The sequence below is a fragment of the Heterodontus francisci genome, chromosome 27, assembly GCF_036365525.1.
Source record: "Heterodontus francisci isolate sHetFra1 chromosome 27, sHetFra1.hap1, whole genome shotgun sequence".
NCBI lineage: Eukaryota > Metazoa > Chordata > Chondrichthyes > Heterodontiformes > Heterodontidae > Heterodontus > Heterodontus francisci.
In genome coordinates this window covers 5,753,118-5,767,190 of record NC_090397.1, presented here as the reverse complement: position 1 = coordinate 5,767,190, position 14,073 = coordinate 5,753,118, and the positions used below count along the sequence as shown (strand labels likewise).

At 43.2% G+C, this 14,073-nt stretch overlaps 1 protein-coding gene across 1 annotated transcript in view; it reads left to right on the top strand.

Moving 5' to 3' along the window:
* LOC137384869 (dynein axonemal heavy chain 3-like) overlaps positions 1-14,073 on the top strand; it is a 613,990-nt gene that overhangs the window by 471,188 nt on the left and 128,729 nt on the right. The window contains exons 47-52 of the mRNA XM_068059481.1: positions 4,735-4,842; positions 6,162-6,326; positions 6,981-7,165; positions 8,109-8,280; positions 11,775-11,908; positions 11,993-12,164. Coding sequence (XP_067915582.1) covers positions 4,735-4,842; positions 6,162-6,326; positions 6,981-7,165; positions 8,109-8,280; positions 11,775-11,908; positions 11,993-12,164 — 936 coding nt within the window. The remainder of the gene's footprint in view (positions 1-4,734; positions 4,843-6,161; positions 6,327-6,980; positions 7,166-8,108; positions 8,281-11,774; positions 11,909-11,992; positions 12,165-14,073) is intronic.

The window sequence follows — 14,073 nt, the reverse complement described above, 5'->3', positions numbered from 1 at the left end:
ATGTTATCATTTATCACAAATTGAATTGAATACAAAAGTAGGGAGGTTATGCTTCAGCTATATAGGGCATTGGTGAGACCACATCTGTAGTACTGTGTACAGTATTGATCTCCTTATTTAAGGAAGGATGAAAATGCGTTGGAGGCAGTACAGAAAAAGTTTACTAGACTAAACCTGGAATGGGCGGGCTGTCTTATGAGGAAAGGTTGGACAGGCTAGGCTTGTATCCACTGGAATTTAGAAGGGCAAGAAGCAACTTGATTGAAACATATAAGATCCTGAGGGGTCTTGACAGGTTAGATGTGGAAAAGATGTTTCCCCTTGTGGGAGAATCTAGAACTAGGGGTCACTGTTTAAAAATAAAGAGTAGCCCAATTAAGACAGAAATGAGGAGAAATGTTTTCTTTCAGTGGGTTGTGAGTCTTTGGAATTCTCTTCCTCAAAAGGCAGTAGAAGCAGAGTCTTTGAATATTTTTAAGGCAGAGGTAGATAGATTCATGGTAAGCAAGGGGGTGGAAGGTTATCGGAGGTAGGTGGAAATATGGAGTAATCAGTTCAGCCATGAACTTATTGAATGGCGGAGCAGGCTCGAAGGGCCGAGTGGCCTACTCCTACTCCTAATTTATATGGTCCTATGTTCATATGTTAAATTCAAGAGGTGATTTCCAGAGGTCAGGTGAGGTGACTGCCCGTGACCTTAAGGCAGCATTTGACCAAGTGTAACATCAAGTAGCCCTAGTAAGATTGAAGCCAATTGGAATGAGGGGCAACACTGATTGGCGTCGTACCTAGCACAAAGGAAGATGGTTGTGGTTGTTGGAGTTCAATCATCTCAGCCCCAGGACATCACTACAGGAGTTTCTCAGGGTAGTGTCCTTGGCCCAACCTTTTCAGTTCCTTGTCAATGATCTTCCCTCCATCATTGGGTCAGTAGTGGGATTTCGTCCGATTGTTGCATCCTGTTCAGAACCATTCACAACTCCTCGGATAATGAAGCAGTCTGTGCCCACATACAGCAGGACCTGGACAGGTTCAGGCTTTTGGCTGATAATTGACAAGTAAAGTTCGGGCCACACATGACCATCTCCAAAAAGAGAGAATCTAACCATCTCCCCTTGACATTCAATGGCATTACCATCGCTGAAAACCCCACCATCAACAACTTGGGGATCGCCATTGCCCTGAAACTTAAATGGACCAGCCACTTAAATACTGTGGCTACAAGGGCAGGTCCCAGGCTTGGAATTCTGTGGTGAGTAACTGCTGACTCCCTGTCCACCATCTACAAGGCACAAGTCAAGAGTGTGAAATAATACTCTCCACTTGCCTGGATGGGTGCAGCTCCAATAACACTGAAGAAGCTCAACTCCATCCAGGACAAAGCAGCCTACTTGATCGGCACCACTTCTCCCACCTTCAACATTCATTTCCTTCACCACTGACGCACAGTGGCAGCAGTGTGTATCATCTACAAGATGCACTGCAGCAATGCACCAAGGCTCCTTAGACAGCACCTTCCAACCCTGCGAGCTCTACTACCTGGAAGGACAAAGACAGCAGATGCATGGGAACACCATCACCTGCAAGTTCTCCTCCAAGTCACACACCATCCTGACTTGGAACTATCTCACTGTTCCTTCACTGTCGCTGGTTTAAAATCCTGGAACTCCCTTCCTAACAGCACTCTGGGTCTACCTACACCACATGGACTGCAGCGGTTCAAGAAAGCAGCTCAGTACCACCTTCTCAAGGCAGTTAGGGATGGGCAATAGATGCTGACCTTGCCAGTGATGCCCATATCCCATAAACGAGTAAAAGAAAACTTTCCTTTTATAGATGTGTTTCATCTTTCTTGTAGCGAGAATAAAATAACTTGCTTGTTTGCCATGATGCCAGGACCTATTGTTTGCAAAAACCACAGATGATACCAAGAAGTACATTTGTTGCTAAGCTTATATTAGCCTAGTGTTTCTGGTGCCAGACTATGCAATCCAAAATCCATTAATTCAAATGGAAGTCAAACGACCATCAGAGCTCAATTCACTATGGACTGCGTCCAGTGACTTCCCATTGTATCATACAGCTGGCGTAACATAAAAATGTACACAATCTAATGGCTGTTCCATAAGAGTTGCTACCAAATCATTTTCATCAGCATTCTAAAGGGCTTGTGTGTCTCTTAGAATTAACCTTATGCAAACTAAACCTGACCTGAATTACATTAAATAGATTAAACCAAGATAACTTCAAGGCCAAATAGGTAAAATTTCCAAAATGTCGCACAGGCTAACACAAACGAAATTTGCACTACAAGTGTGTATTTGACCTTCCAATGCGGGAATGTGTCTTTATACTGCTGTCTACAAGCATATATGCATCTTGACCGACCCTATACAGTCTGAAATTATTTTTTAACTTGATTCCTGGGCCTCCTATATTGTACCATCCATTTATGAGGTGAGAACCACATCAAAAGGAGATAACCTGTTGATCTATCATTCTTTTAATTTATTGTTGGGATGTGGTTGGCAAAGTTGCATTTATTGACTATTACTAGTTGTCCTGAAATCATTTTAGCAAAAGTGCTCCCAAAAAGCTATTGAGTAGGGAATTCCAGGATTCTGACCCAGCAACAGTGAAAGAACCGAAGTCACAGGTTTGGAAGGTGCTGTTGAAGGAGCCTTGGTGAGTTGCTGCAGTGCATCTAATAATGGTACACATTGCAACTACTGTGCCCCAGTGATGGAGGGAGTGAATGTGTAAGATGGTGGATGGAAACTCTCAATGTAAACTTGTCACTCTGTAATTAAACCATCACACCAGTAGAGGCACTAGGGTGCCTCAGTTTTGCACCTCCCAGGCCCTCAGTCTGTATTGCAGAGAAGCTCCCACCCTCCAACCAACAAATGCTTGGCTGCCCAAATAACAAAAATAAATTTATCTAAAATTATATACATTTAATATATATAAAACAACAGAAATAAATCTGTTTCTACATAGCAGCATATAAATCTAATTTATCTAATCATATACTTTTGACAATACAATCTTGTGTAAAAATATGTTGTTATACAAGTAGGAGGAGGCCATTCAGCCCCTCAGATCCTGTCTGGCAGCTATGACCTTCAGGACTCAGCCACTTTGGCCAGTGATGGTATCATCAAACAACTCTTGGTGGTGGACATGCTTCTTTTTCCAGTGCCAGCAAGAATTCAGTTTTATGAAGGATTTGAAGTCATGATCTGTAGGTTGCTGCTCCAGTATCAGTTCTGTACCTTATTATTTCTCAGGGGAGTCCTGTGGGGTTCTGCTACATTGTGTGAAATGATATGGTGAGCCAGCATTAGCAATTAGACTTCGTTCTCTGCAAAGCTGTTTAAAGGATATTGCTGTTAACTTTTTTTTTTGAGCTAACAAATGCAAAATATTTTATAAGCCATTTATCAAAGTGACACTTGAATTGAAACAGCAACCCACAAAAAATATCAGCAAAATAAATCTGTTTTTACACAAGATTGTACTGTCCAAAAGCGTATGATTAGATAAATTAGATTTATATGCTGCTATGTAGAAACAGATTTATTTCTGTTGTTTTATGTATATCAAATCTATATAATTTTAGATAAATTTATTTTAGTTATTTGGGAAGCCGAGCATTCGAGTTGGTTGGAGGGTGGGAGCTTCTCTGCAATACAGACGAAGGACCTGGGAGATGCAAAACTGAGGCACCCTAGTGCCTCTACTGGTGTGATGGTGTAATTACAGAGTGACAAGTTTACATTGAGAGTTTCCATCCACCATCTTACACATTCACTCCCTCCATCACTGGGGCAAAGTGGCAACAGTGTGGACCATCTACAGAATGCACTGCAGCAAGTCACCAAGACTCCTTCAACAGCACCTTCCAAACCCACGATCTCTTCCACCGAGAAGGACAAGGCAGCAAACACGTGCACCCTAGCTCACTTCCTAACAGCACTGTGGGTGTACCCTCATCACATGGACTGCAGCAGTTCAAGAAGGCATCACACCACCACCTTCTCAAAGGCAACAAGGAATAGGCAATAAATAGTGGCCTTGCAAGCAACACTCTAATCCCACAATTGATCAATAAAAAAAATTACAAAATGAAAATATAAAAGTAAGAACAGGATGTATGACTTTCAGATACAGACTGCATTATGCACCCTGATCTCTCTCTCTGAGTCTAACCCCCCGCCTTCCCCAGAATGTAGCATGTATCTGTATCAGTATTCATATCATCATCCTTCAGGTGTCAAAATTATTCTATAAGAGAAAGAAATCCGCTCATTTCATACTGTTTTTTCTTGACCTCTAATTGACCTCAGGGTCTGTCTAAGAGTAAAGGGAAATAGGTTCTGATGAAGGGTCACTGGCCTGAAACGTTAACTCTGCTTCTCTCTCCACAGATGCTGCCAGACCTGCTGAGTATTTCCAGTATTTCTTGTTTTTATTTCTGTCTAAGAGTAACCTGCTTCAAATTGAACTTAGGGATGCACATAAATTAAACCTGTGATCTTTAAGGGGAATTAGCTATTAGTCTACATGAGGCTGCACTTGAGCAGGGGGATAATATGTACACAGTGTGCGACAAGCTATAATCCTCCCCTCAGTTCTGAATGATCACAAACAGTATCACATATGGTTCATGGCCAAGTTTAAAAACGTTAAACACATGGAGTAATCTGTTCAACTTTTATCCCCTTTTTTAAGGGAATTAAACCTGAGAAAAAAGTGGATGCAAATGGGAAAAGTACAGATGATTACTGGCCCTCTGCAAAGAAGATGCTGAGTGATATGAAGTTCCTGGAATCACTAAAGGTAAACAGACATTAGTGTTGGTGAGAAGTGCTAGAGATTGTACAAAATACATGAACTTTTCACTACGATTTTCTGTGCTTACGGAGGTGAGAACTGGCTGTGCTAGGGAGTGGCATATTTTTGCCATTCTGTGATTTGTCAAAGGCACTCCCATATCAGACACATGTGGACTATATAGATAGTAAAGCTCCCACACACAGGCTGGGACTGCTGAGACACTGCATGTGGGGACCATACACTTCTAGTAACAATACTATGATGGGGAGAGATGATGGAGCTTGGTACATGTGAGCAAAGTACATTTCACAAGCTTTTTCAGTAGAATAGGCCTTTTAGATTGAAAGTTGCTAATGTCAGCAGCATGTATAACTGTACACCTCTGCTCGTCTACTGAGATCGTCTTATGTGATGGATCGTGTCAGGTGAACCTTGGTTTGAATATATCTGTCTATCTTGGAATGTGAGAGTGGTTAGGAAGCTGCTTGGTGCAGGGAAACATGAACATCCGTTGCCATTGAAAGTATGGCAGTGCATTAGAGTGCCCTTGGGGGAGTGGAAACCCTTGAAGCCAGATTGATCATCATGTAACCATGTGGCATTAAGTCAGGTTGTAAACCAGCAGTTCATTCACTGTTAAACTGTTATAAGCATTATAACTTCTTACTGCTTGTATTGTAGTTTCTTTCTTCCGTACGATAAACAAATCTACTTTGGTGCAAAGCTCCCTCTAGTGTCAGTATCAAAGACCAATATTGCATATGTGTCAAACAGCTCAGTAAGACCACAATCTATGTGGTGCCCTATACCACAGATTGATGCTGACATTTCAAAGAAGGGAAGTTTGCCTCTGTAGCTCGATCTAATTTCTCTCTGATGCTAAAGTTCTCAGAGGCATCTCTGATGATGGATAGACACAGGCAGTATCATCCTACACGATAAGGACTAGCTCTGAGGACACTTAAAGCAAGGCACTAGTCATGAAAGAGTCCTGTTAGAGGGATTAACCTCACATTCATGAGGGCAGCCTGGATTACGGCAATACAATGTTCCCATTTCCAATAATGTTGTTCTCTGAACTTTAATTCATGAATAACCTAAGCTGAGCATTCTTTTAAGGATGTAAATTGTTCCCACTTGGAACCTGATTGAGACTGCGTTAACTCATTTCATTTTGGGGCCTTGCAGTCAGCAGAGATCATCCCATCAATCTGAGCTATATTCAAACCAAGGTCTCAAAGCTAGACAGGTTCTGTGTGAAACCTCTACTTCTACTCACAGTTCCGTTTCTACCTATCAGTGTTGTGTTGTACACTCCACAGGATTTTGATAAAGACAATATCCCTGCTAAAGTGATAGCCCACATTCGTAGAGATTTTATCAGCAATCCTGAATTTCAGCCATCCGTCATTAAGAATGTTTCCTCAGCCTGTGAGGGCCTCTGCAGTTGGGTTCGAGCAATTGAAGTCTATGATAAAGTTGCAAAGGTAAAGTTTACACTATGTTAAAGCTTGTTAGTCTTATGTTGTGTTCAAACAGTAAGGCGAAAGCTTGTAAATGCTACATTTTTCTATCAAGGATTGATATATCAACAAGTGATGAGACATTGTGTTCACACAATCTTTAAACATTGCACAAATTTCTAACATCAGTTTTGGAGTTCATTGGTACATCTGTACACACTTAGGAAACAACTCGGGTTAAGAGGATTGTGGCAGTCCCGTCCATTTTTAAAAAGGATACAGTGTCACTTTACCACCAGCACAACCCACAGTACTCTCAGCCTGTGCTGGCAGCAGTCGTCCCAGGATAGTGCTGATAATGGCTCCCATCTCAGTAAATAGAGGGCACGGAGAGGCCTATTCTGTTTCCAAATCAGCTTCACACTTATCTCTGTTGGTCTTACTCATTCTGCTGAGTTTTACTAAATGGAGAGGTGTCTGTATCTCTGGGGCTCTGCTACACCTATCGGGTCCCTTACAACTAGAACTACACTGACAGTCCCATAGCAGTACTGCACCATTTCCAGCCCTGCGGTGGGGGCTCTCTGGTGATGCAATGGATGTGATGTCTGGTAGTGAGGGCGTGTCTACTAATGGGGCGCGTCTGGCGTCTGGTATAAGTGTGCTTGTCTCTTTCAGATCATTGCCCCCAAGCGCCAGAAGCTGGCAGAGGCAGAAGAAGAGCTGAAAATCCAAATGGAGAGACTGAATAAGAAGAGGTGTGAGCTGATGGAGATCCGGACTAAGCTGGAGCTCCTCCAGAACCAACTCTCCCAAAAACTCACTGAAAAGAAGCAGCTAGAAGAGAGCATCAAGCTGACACAGTGAGTCCCCTTAATCCCTGAATACCCACACTGCATATTGCCTTGCAGACTCATTAATCTGTAATACCTCTTCATGTGCATCAACAATAAAAAAAAATATCAAAGCAGCTCTGCTTCTCCTGGGATATTGTTTTGTTGCCAAACACTCAAGCCTATTCACCACACTGTGATGAGCTCTGGTTCATTATCATCCTAACATTTGAAAACAGGAAACTTCTCTGTGCCCTCCAGTAAACAGGCTTCTCATTATTTTCATAAGGTGTCAGCTGTTGCGCTCTGAGTCAGCAGGTCATGGGTTCAAGATTCACTCCAGGGACTTGAGCCACTGGGGCTGTTTGTGGGAGCTTGCTGTGCACAAATTGGCTCCTGCAGTGGCTACACTTCAAAAGTACTTCATTGGCTGTAAAGCCCTTTGGGACTTCCTTAGGTTGTGAAAGATGCTTTAAGAATACATATTCAGTTCTCCAGATTTTGTGGTGTTCAGAATGCAGATAATCTGATATTGACCCAGATTTCCAAGCTGGAGCTCTGACCTCTACTCGCTGGGGCTGTCTGAAGCAGACTCGGCCCCTGCACCTTCTGACTCAGAGGCTGGAATGCTGTCACAAACCCAGAGGCTTGCTCTGCCTTCACCCTGACAGCCAGAGCTCTGGGGATCTCCTGGATGGAGCACAATATATGACAAATAACAACAGAAAGTGCTGGAAATGCTCAGCAGGTCTGGCAGCATCTGTGGAGAGAGAAATAGAGTTAATGTTTCAGATCAATGACCTATCATCGGTTCTATCATAAACAGCAACCGTCACAAACACAGGTGCAGTGAGTTAGCTTGGCTCACAGTGAGCTGGATCAGGGTCTTGCTGTCTCTTTAGGGTCATTCTGACGTTTTGCTTGTTGCATGTTGTAACTCTGTTCCTCATCACAGTCCCTGTGCTGTTTTCAGGTTGAAGCTTGAGCGTGCTGAGAAGCTGATTAGTGGCCTCGGAGGAGAGAAAGAACGTTGGACTAATATTGCAGAACATCTGGAAGCTACATACCAGAATATTATTGGTGATGTATTATTAAGTGCCAGTGTGGTGGCCTACCTTGGTCCCTTCACCCCTGAATTCCGACAGGTGAGGCAGGCTGACAAGATTTTTCATTTCAACAGAAATTTCTAATTCGATGTGTGACTGATAACAGAATAAGGAATAATTTTTGGCTTCTGCTTACGATTACATTTGTGGAATATTATTCCTGCTTTAGTACCTTTACTACAAGGTCAGTCAATCCCATTATTCCAACAGCAGAAATGAAGCATCTTACATTGTGCCTGTACCACTCTGATCAAAGTGTACCTTGTTGGCCAATTTTTGGTGCTCCCGGGATGCACAACTGTCTGCCACATGGAGAGAGAAACAGAGTTAACGTTTCAGATTGATGACCTATCATCAGTTCTATCATGAACAGAAACAGTCACATACACAGGTGCATACTTTAGTTCTGTCTTCACAAAGGAGGACACAAATATCATACCAGAAATGTCAGGGAACACAGGGTGTAGTGAGAGAGAGGAACTGAAGGAAATCAGTATTAGTAGAGAAATGGTGTTGGGGAAATTGATGGGATTGAAGGCCGATAAATCCCCAGGGCCTGATAATCTACATCCCAGAGTAGTTAAGGAAGTGGCCCTAGAAATAGTGGATGCATTGGTGGTCATCTTCCAAGATTCTATAAACTCTGGAACAGTTCCTACAGATTGGAGGGTAGCTAATGTAACCCAACTATTTAAAAAGGGAGGTGGAGAGAAAGTAGGGAATTATAGACCAGTCAGCCTGACGTCGGTAGTGGGGAAAATTCTAGAGTCCATTATCAAAGATTTTGTAGCAGAGCGCGTAGAGAACAGTGGTAGAATCGGGCAGAGTCAGCATGGATTTATGAAAGGGAAATCATACTTGACAAATCTACTAGAATTCTTTGAGGATGTAACTAGTAGAGTTGATGAGGGGGAGCCAGTGGATGTGGTTTATTTGGACTTTCAGAAGGCTTTCGACAAAGTCCCACATAAGAGATTAGCGTGTAAAATTAAAGCGCATGGGATTGGTAGTGTATTGCGATGGATAGAAAATTGGTTGGCGGACAGGAAACAAAGAGTAGGATAAATGGGTCTTTTTCCGAATGGCAGGCAGTGACTAGTGGGTTACCGCAGGGATCGGTGCTAGGGCCCCTAGTCACAATATATATGAATGATTTAGATGAGGGAACTAAACGTAATATCTCCATATTTGCAGATGACACAAAACTGGGTGGGAGGGTGAGTTGTGAGGAGGATGCAGAGAGGCTTCAGGGTGATTTGGACAAGTTGGGTGAGTGGACTAATGCATGGCAAATGCAGTATAATGTGGATAAATGTGAGGTTATCCACTTTGGTAGCAAAAACAGGAAGGCAGATTATTATCTGAACAGCTTTAAACTGAGAGAGGGGAATATGCAGCGAGACCTGGGTGTTCTCGTACACCAGTCGCTGAAGGTAAACATGCAGGTACAACAGGCAGTAAAAAAGGCAAATGGTGTGTTGGCCTTCATAGTGAGAGGATTCGAGTACAGGAGCAGGGATGTGTTGCTGCAATTATACAGGGCCTTGGTGAGGCCACATCTGGAATATTGTGTGCAGTTTTGGTCTCCTTATCTGAGGAAGGTTGTTCTTGCTATAGAGGGAGTGCAGCGAAGGTTTACCAGACTGATTCCTGGGATGGCGGGTCTGACGTATGAGGAGAGATTGAGTCGGTTAGGATTATATTTGCTGGAGTTCAGAAGAGTGAGGAGGGATCTCATAGAAACCTATAAAATTCTAACAGGACTTGACAGGGTAGATGCAGGAAGGACGTTCCTGATGGTGGGAGAATCCAGAACCAGGGGTCATAGTCTAAGCATACGGGGTAAACCTTTCGAGACTGAGATGAGGAGAAATTTCTTCACCCAGAGAGTAGTGAACCTGTGGAATTTGCTACCACAGAAAGCAGTTGAGGCCAAAACATTGTATGTTTTCAAGAAGGAGTTAGATATAGCTCTTGGGGTGAAAGGGATCAAAGGATATGGGGCGAAAGCAGGAACAGGTTACTGAGTTGGATGATCAGCCATGATCATAATGAACGGCGGAGCAGGCTCGAAGGGCCGAATGGCCTACTCCTGCTCCTATTTTCTATGTTTCTATGTTTCTTTCCATTATATGGGAACTGGAGTCAGTTCCTGATGACCAGGTGCAGCAGCTGATTCTGTATAGCCATGTTTAAAGTAAATGATCCCAGTCTTCACCATGCTTGGTTACTGCTTTCAAAAGGTCTGTTAATAGTTACTGACCTAATGTGACTATTAGTGAGATGCCCTCAGGGTAGGAGTTTACTGAATCAGAGGGTGAGACCTCCACCTGCTGCCCTCACCCAGCCAGAGCTCGGCAGCCTACTCTCCATCTTGAGCCCCATTAAATATGCAGGGTAGGTTCCCAGTGCCACCAAGAGGAAATCCATCACTGTCACTGGGAAGAAGATGCAGCAGTGGTGAAGTGGGATGTCCACTGCAGCACACAAATAGGTGGAGCTGGCTTGAAAGGGATGCAGGTGTCTGAAAGTTAGAGGGCCTGGTGTGGAGGCACTGCCCTTGGCTACCACTCCCTTTGTGGCAGTCCCTGGGGGCAGGGTGGGGCAGCACAGGCAGAAGGCAGAGGAGTTGGGCAGGTTTCTAGGCTTGCCTGCCCACCAGCAGGAGGGGAAAGGACAGTGAGGTGGCTCCCCAGTTTGGTTAGGGTGAGGAATACACACACTGAGCTTAATATAGCAGCAGCCTCATTGCCCAACATCCTGCATCTCTAACAACAGGGACAATAGGTGATTAAGACTTGGGGTGGGATAGGATATGGGCAGCAGAGGTTTGGATGACCTCAAATTTACATAAGGTGCAAGTGGGAAGCCAGCCAGGAGCACTTTGAAATAATCGAGACTGCAGTAACAAAGGCATGATGAGGGTTTCCACATCCAATCAGGTGACGCAGGGTGAGAGATGGGCAAGATTACGGAGCTGGAAACGCACAGTGTTGGTGATGGACTGGATATGGGGGTCAGAAGTTCAGCATGTGGTCAAATAGGACATCGTGGTTGTGAACGGTTTGGTTCAGCCTCAGAAAATGACCAGGGAGAGGGATGGAGACTGTGGTTAGCAAACTGGAGTTTCTAGCAGGGACCAAAGATAATGATTTCAGTCTTCCCAAATGGAGGGAAATTGCAGCTCATCCAGGACTGGATGCCAGAATAGCAGTTTGACAGGACAGTGGCAGTGGAGAGGTTGAGAACGGTGATGGTGGTGTCAGTGAACATATGGAACCTGACCACATGTGTGCGGATGATATGGGCTTTAACCTATTTTCTACCCTCGAATCCGAAGCTGTGACACAGTAACCAGTCTGCCAAGCAGGAATGCTACTGATTGTTAAATCAAACACAGTAAGAATCCTTTAGTGTGGATATGACACATGAGGACATGTCATTACTGAGCACAGGTTTAACCATTTTCAGCTGCAGGAACTGCATCTTGCAAAGGTTTCATATGTTGCACTGGTGTTATTTCTCTTTTGCAGATGGTGTTGAGAGAATGGTTGAGCATGTGCAAGCAGAAACAAATCCCAGTCTCCAACGTCTTCTCCCTAGTAAATACATTGGGGGACCCTGTGAACATCATGGAGTGGCAACTGCATGGACTTCCGCGGGACATGTAAGCATTTCTTTCCAAAAGTTCTGGCAGGAACATGAGAATGAAATGATACAAATATCTCATGCAACTTTACTGTCCGCACAGATTCTCAGTGGATAATGCCATCATCGTAACCTCTGCCCAGCGCTGGCCACTCATGATCGACCCGCAGGGTCAGGCTAACAAGTGGGTTAAAAACATGGAGAAATCCAACAAGCTGCACGTCAGCAAATGTACCGAGTCTGACTGCATCCGGACCCTGGGGAACTGCATTCAGGTAACATTCCTGCAGACTCTTGTCTGGCTAATCTTCTTACAGTTCAGCGCTTCACCAGATAAGTGGGAAGAGGGGTGTCCCCAGTCATCCTCCTGGCACTGTCTGTCCCCTGGCATGGCCGTCTGCTGGCATCAGTCAGAGGCAGGAGCATGACAACAGATTTCAGGGCTTGCAGTTTACTCCCAGTCACCAGCACCAGAGCTCCAAGGGTCAAACGATCAGCCTGGAGTGGGAGATGGCTAATTTAAAAATATCTCAGTATCTCTCTGTCTTAATTTATCCCCCTTATGTTTGTTACAAACTGAAGTTTAAGCTCAAGTACAAAGTATCCATGACACTGGGTCTCTGGGTTAACAGTAGACCACTTCAGTAAACACTCTAACTAGTATGGGATCCTATCATATACTCTCCAATTGACAGATCTTGTGAATCAGGCTAAAAGCTATGAATCAAGTTTATTAAGTAATGTTAGATGCATCAAGAGCTAAAACAGCAGATTTATTTAGATTATGATGCTTCACTTAATTTACCATATCTGCTTCAAAAATATAGAATATAAAAACAGAAAGTGCTGGAAATACTCAGCAGGTCTGGCAGCATCTGTGGAGAGAGAAACAGAGTTAACATTTCAGGTCTGTGACCTTTCATCAGAACTGGGAAAAGTTAGAAATCAAAAATATAGACCTCTTGCAGTCTGAACAGTTCTTTTCAGTACATTTGGAACATATATCCTCAATGAGCAAGTGGTCATTTGCCATGTTCCAGCCACACTGACCCCAGCTCCAACATCAATATACCCCATAATATCCACTACCTGCTCCATCATAACAGAAAAACTCATCACAAAGAACAGTTGCCTGAGAATTAGTATTTAATTGATTAAGCTGTATAAAACACAGCAAATAAAATCATTTTGTTTCATGATTTTTTTTAACCACATTGTCAGGGTGCATTCTGGGTTCCACAAGGACAGAGTGAAAACTACAATGGCCAGGAAGTATTTCTATCACAGGCTTCTGTCTTTAATGGGCTTAAGGGGAGCACAGCTTGGATTTCCAGGGATTCAACTCGGTTCCTAATCAAAGTATGATCAAATGATCAGCAAGCTACAAGGCGAGCTAGTGTGGACGGTGGGGAATGAACAATGTCACATTTCACACTGGAATGATGTGGAGGCTTTTTCATTTTAGAGTCAAGGTCTATTGTTGGTGAAGAATAGAGGCAGCTCTATGCTGTATCTTATTACCACAATCTGCTTAATCCTGGCAATGGGTGTAAAAAGTTTCATTACCCATATAACACCTTTCAACTTAACAAAACAAAAATAGTGTTCTCCAAAAAAAAATATGAGTGCATAACACACTGAAACTAAGACTTATCGTTAGATAGATCGTGACCTTAGGCAATAGTGTAAAATAGATGATAGCGAGTTAGTAACCCGTTTTACATCTCTCCGCATTTTTATTTCCATGATAAGTTAATGAATTGTTTACTGAAGAAAATAGATTGTAGATTGATGTGATTGAAAGACAAAAGCAAATCCAAGGTACATGTAAAAATCTAGTGTATATAAGTATCCCAGAGGACATCACAGCTTAGAGTGTCTGTCACACCTCAAGGATGTGAAATTTCAAAATGAGCACCACATCTCCAATTTGTGTAGAGCAGAAGTAGTGAACCACCATTAAGTTAATCTTACTGCTTTCACCAAATCTCCCATTGACTATGTATGAAAGCTTACATTCACTAACGATAAGGAAAGTTACCAATCAGCAAGCTCAACAAAGTCGAGAATCAAATCACCCTTTTTTTTCTCCAAACCCAGATATCAGAAAACAACAACTAGCTCAAAACTAACAACCAAATTGCTCAAACAACTTTCAGTCTGCTTTCAGCTGCCATTTTGCTC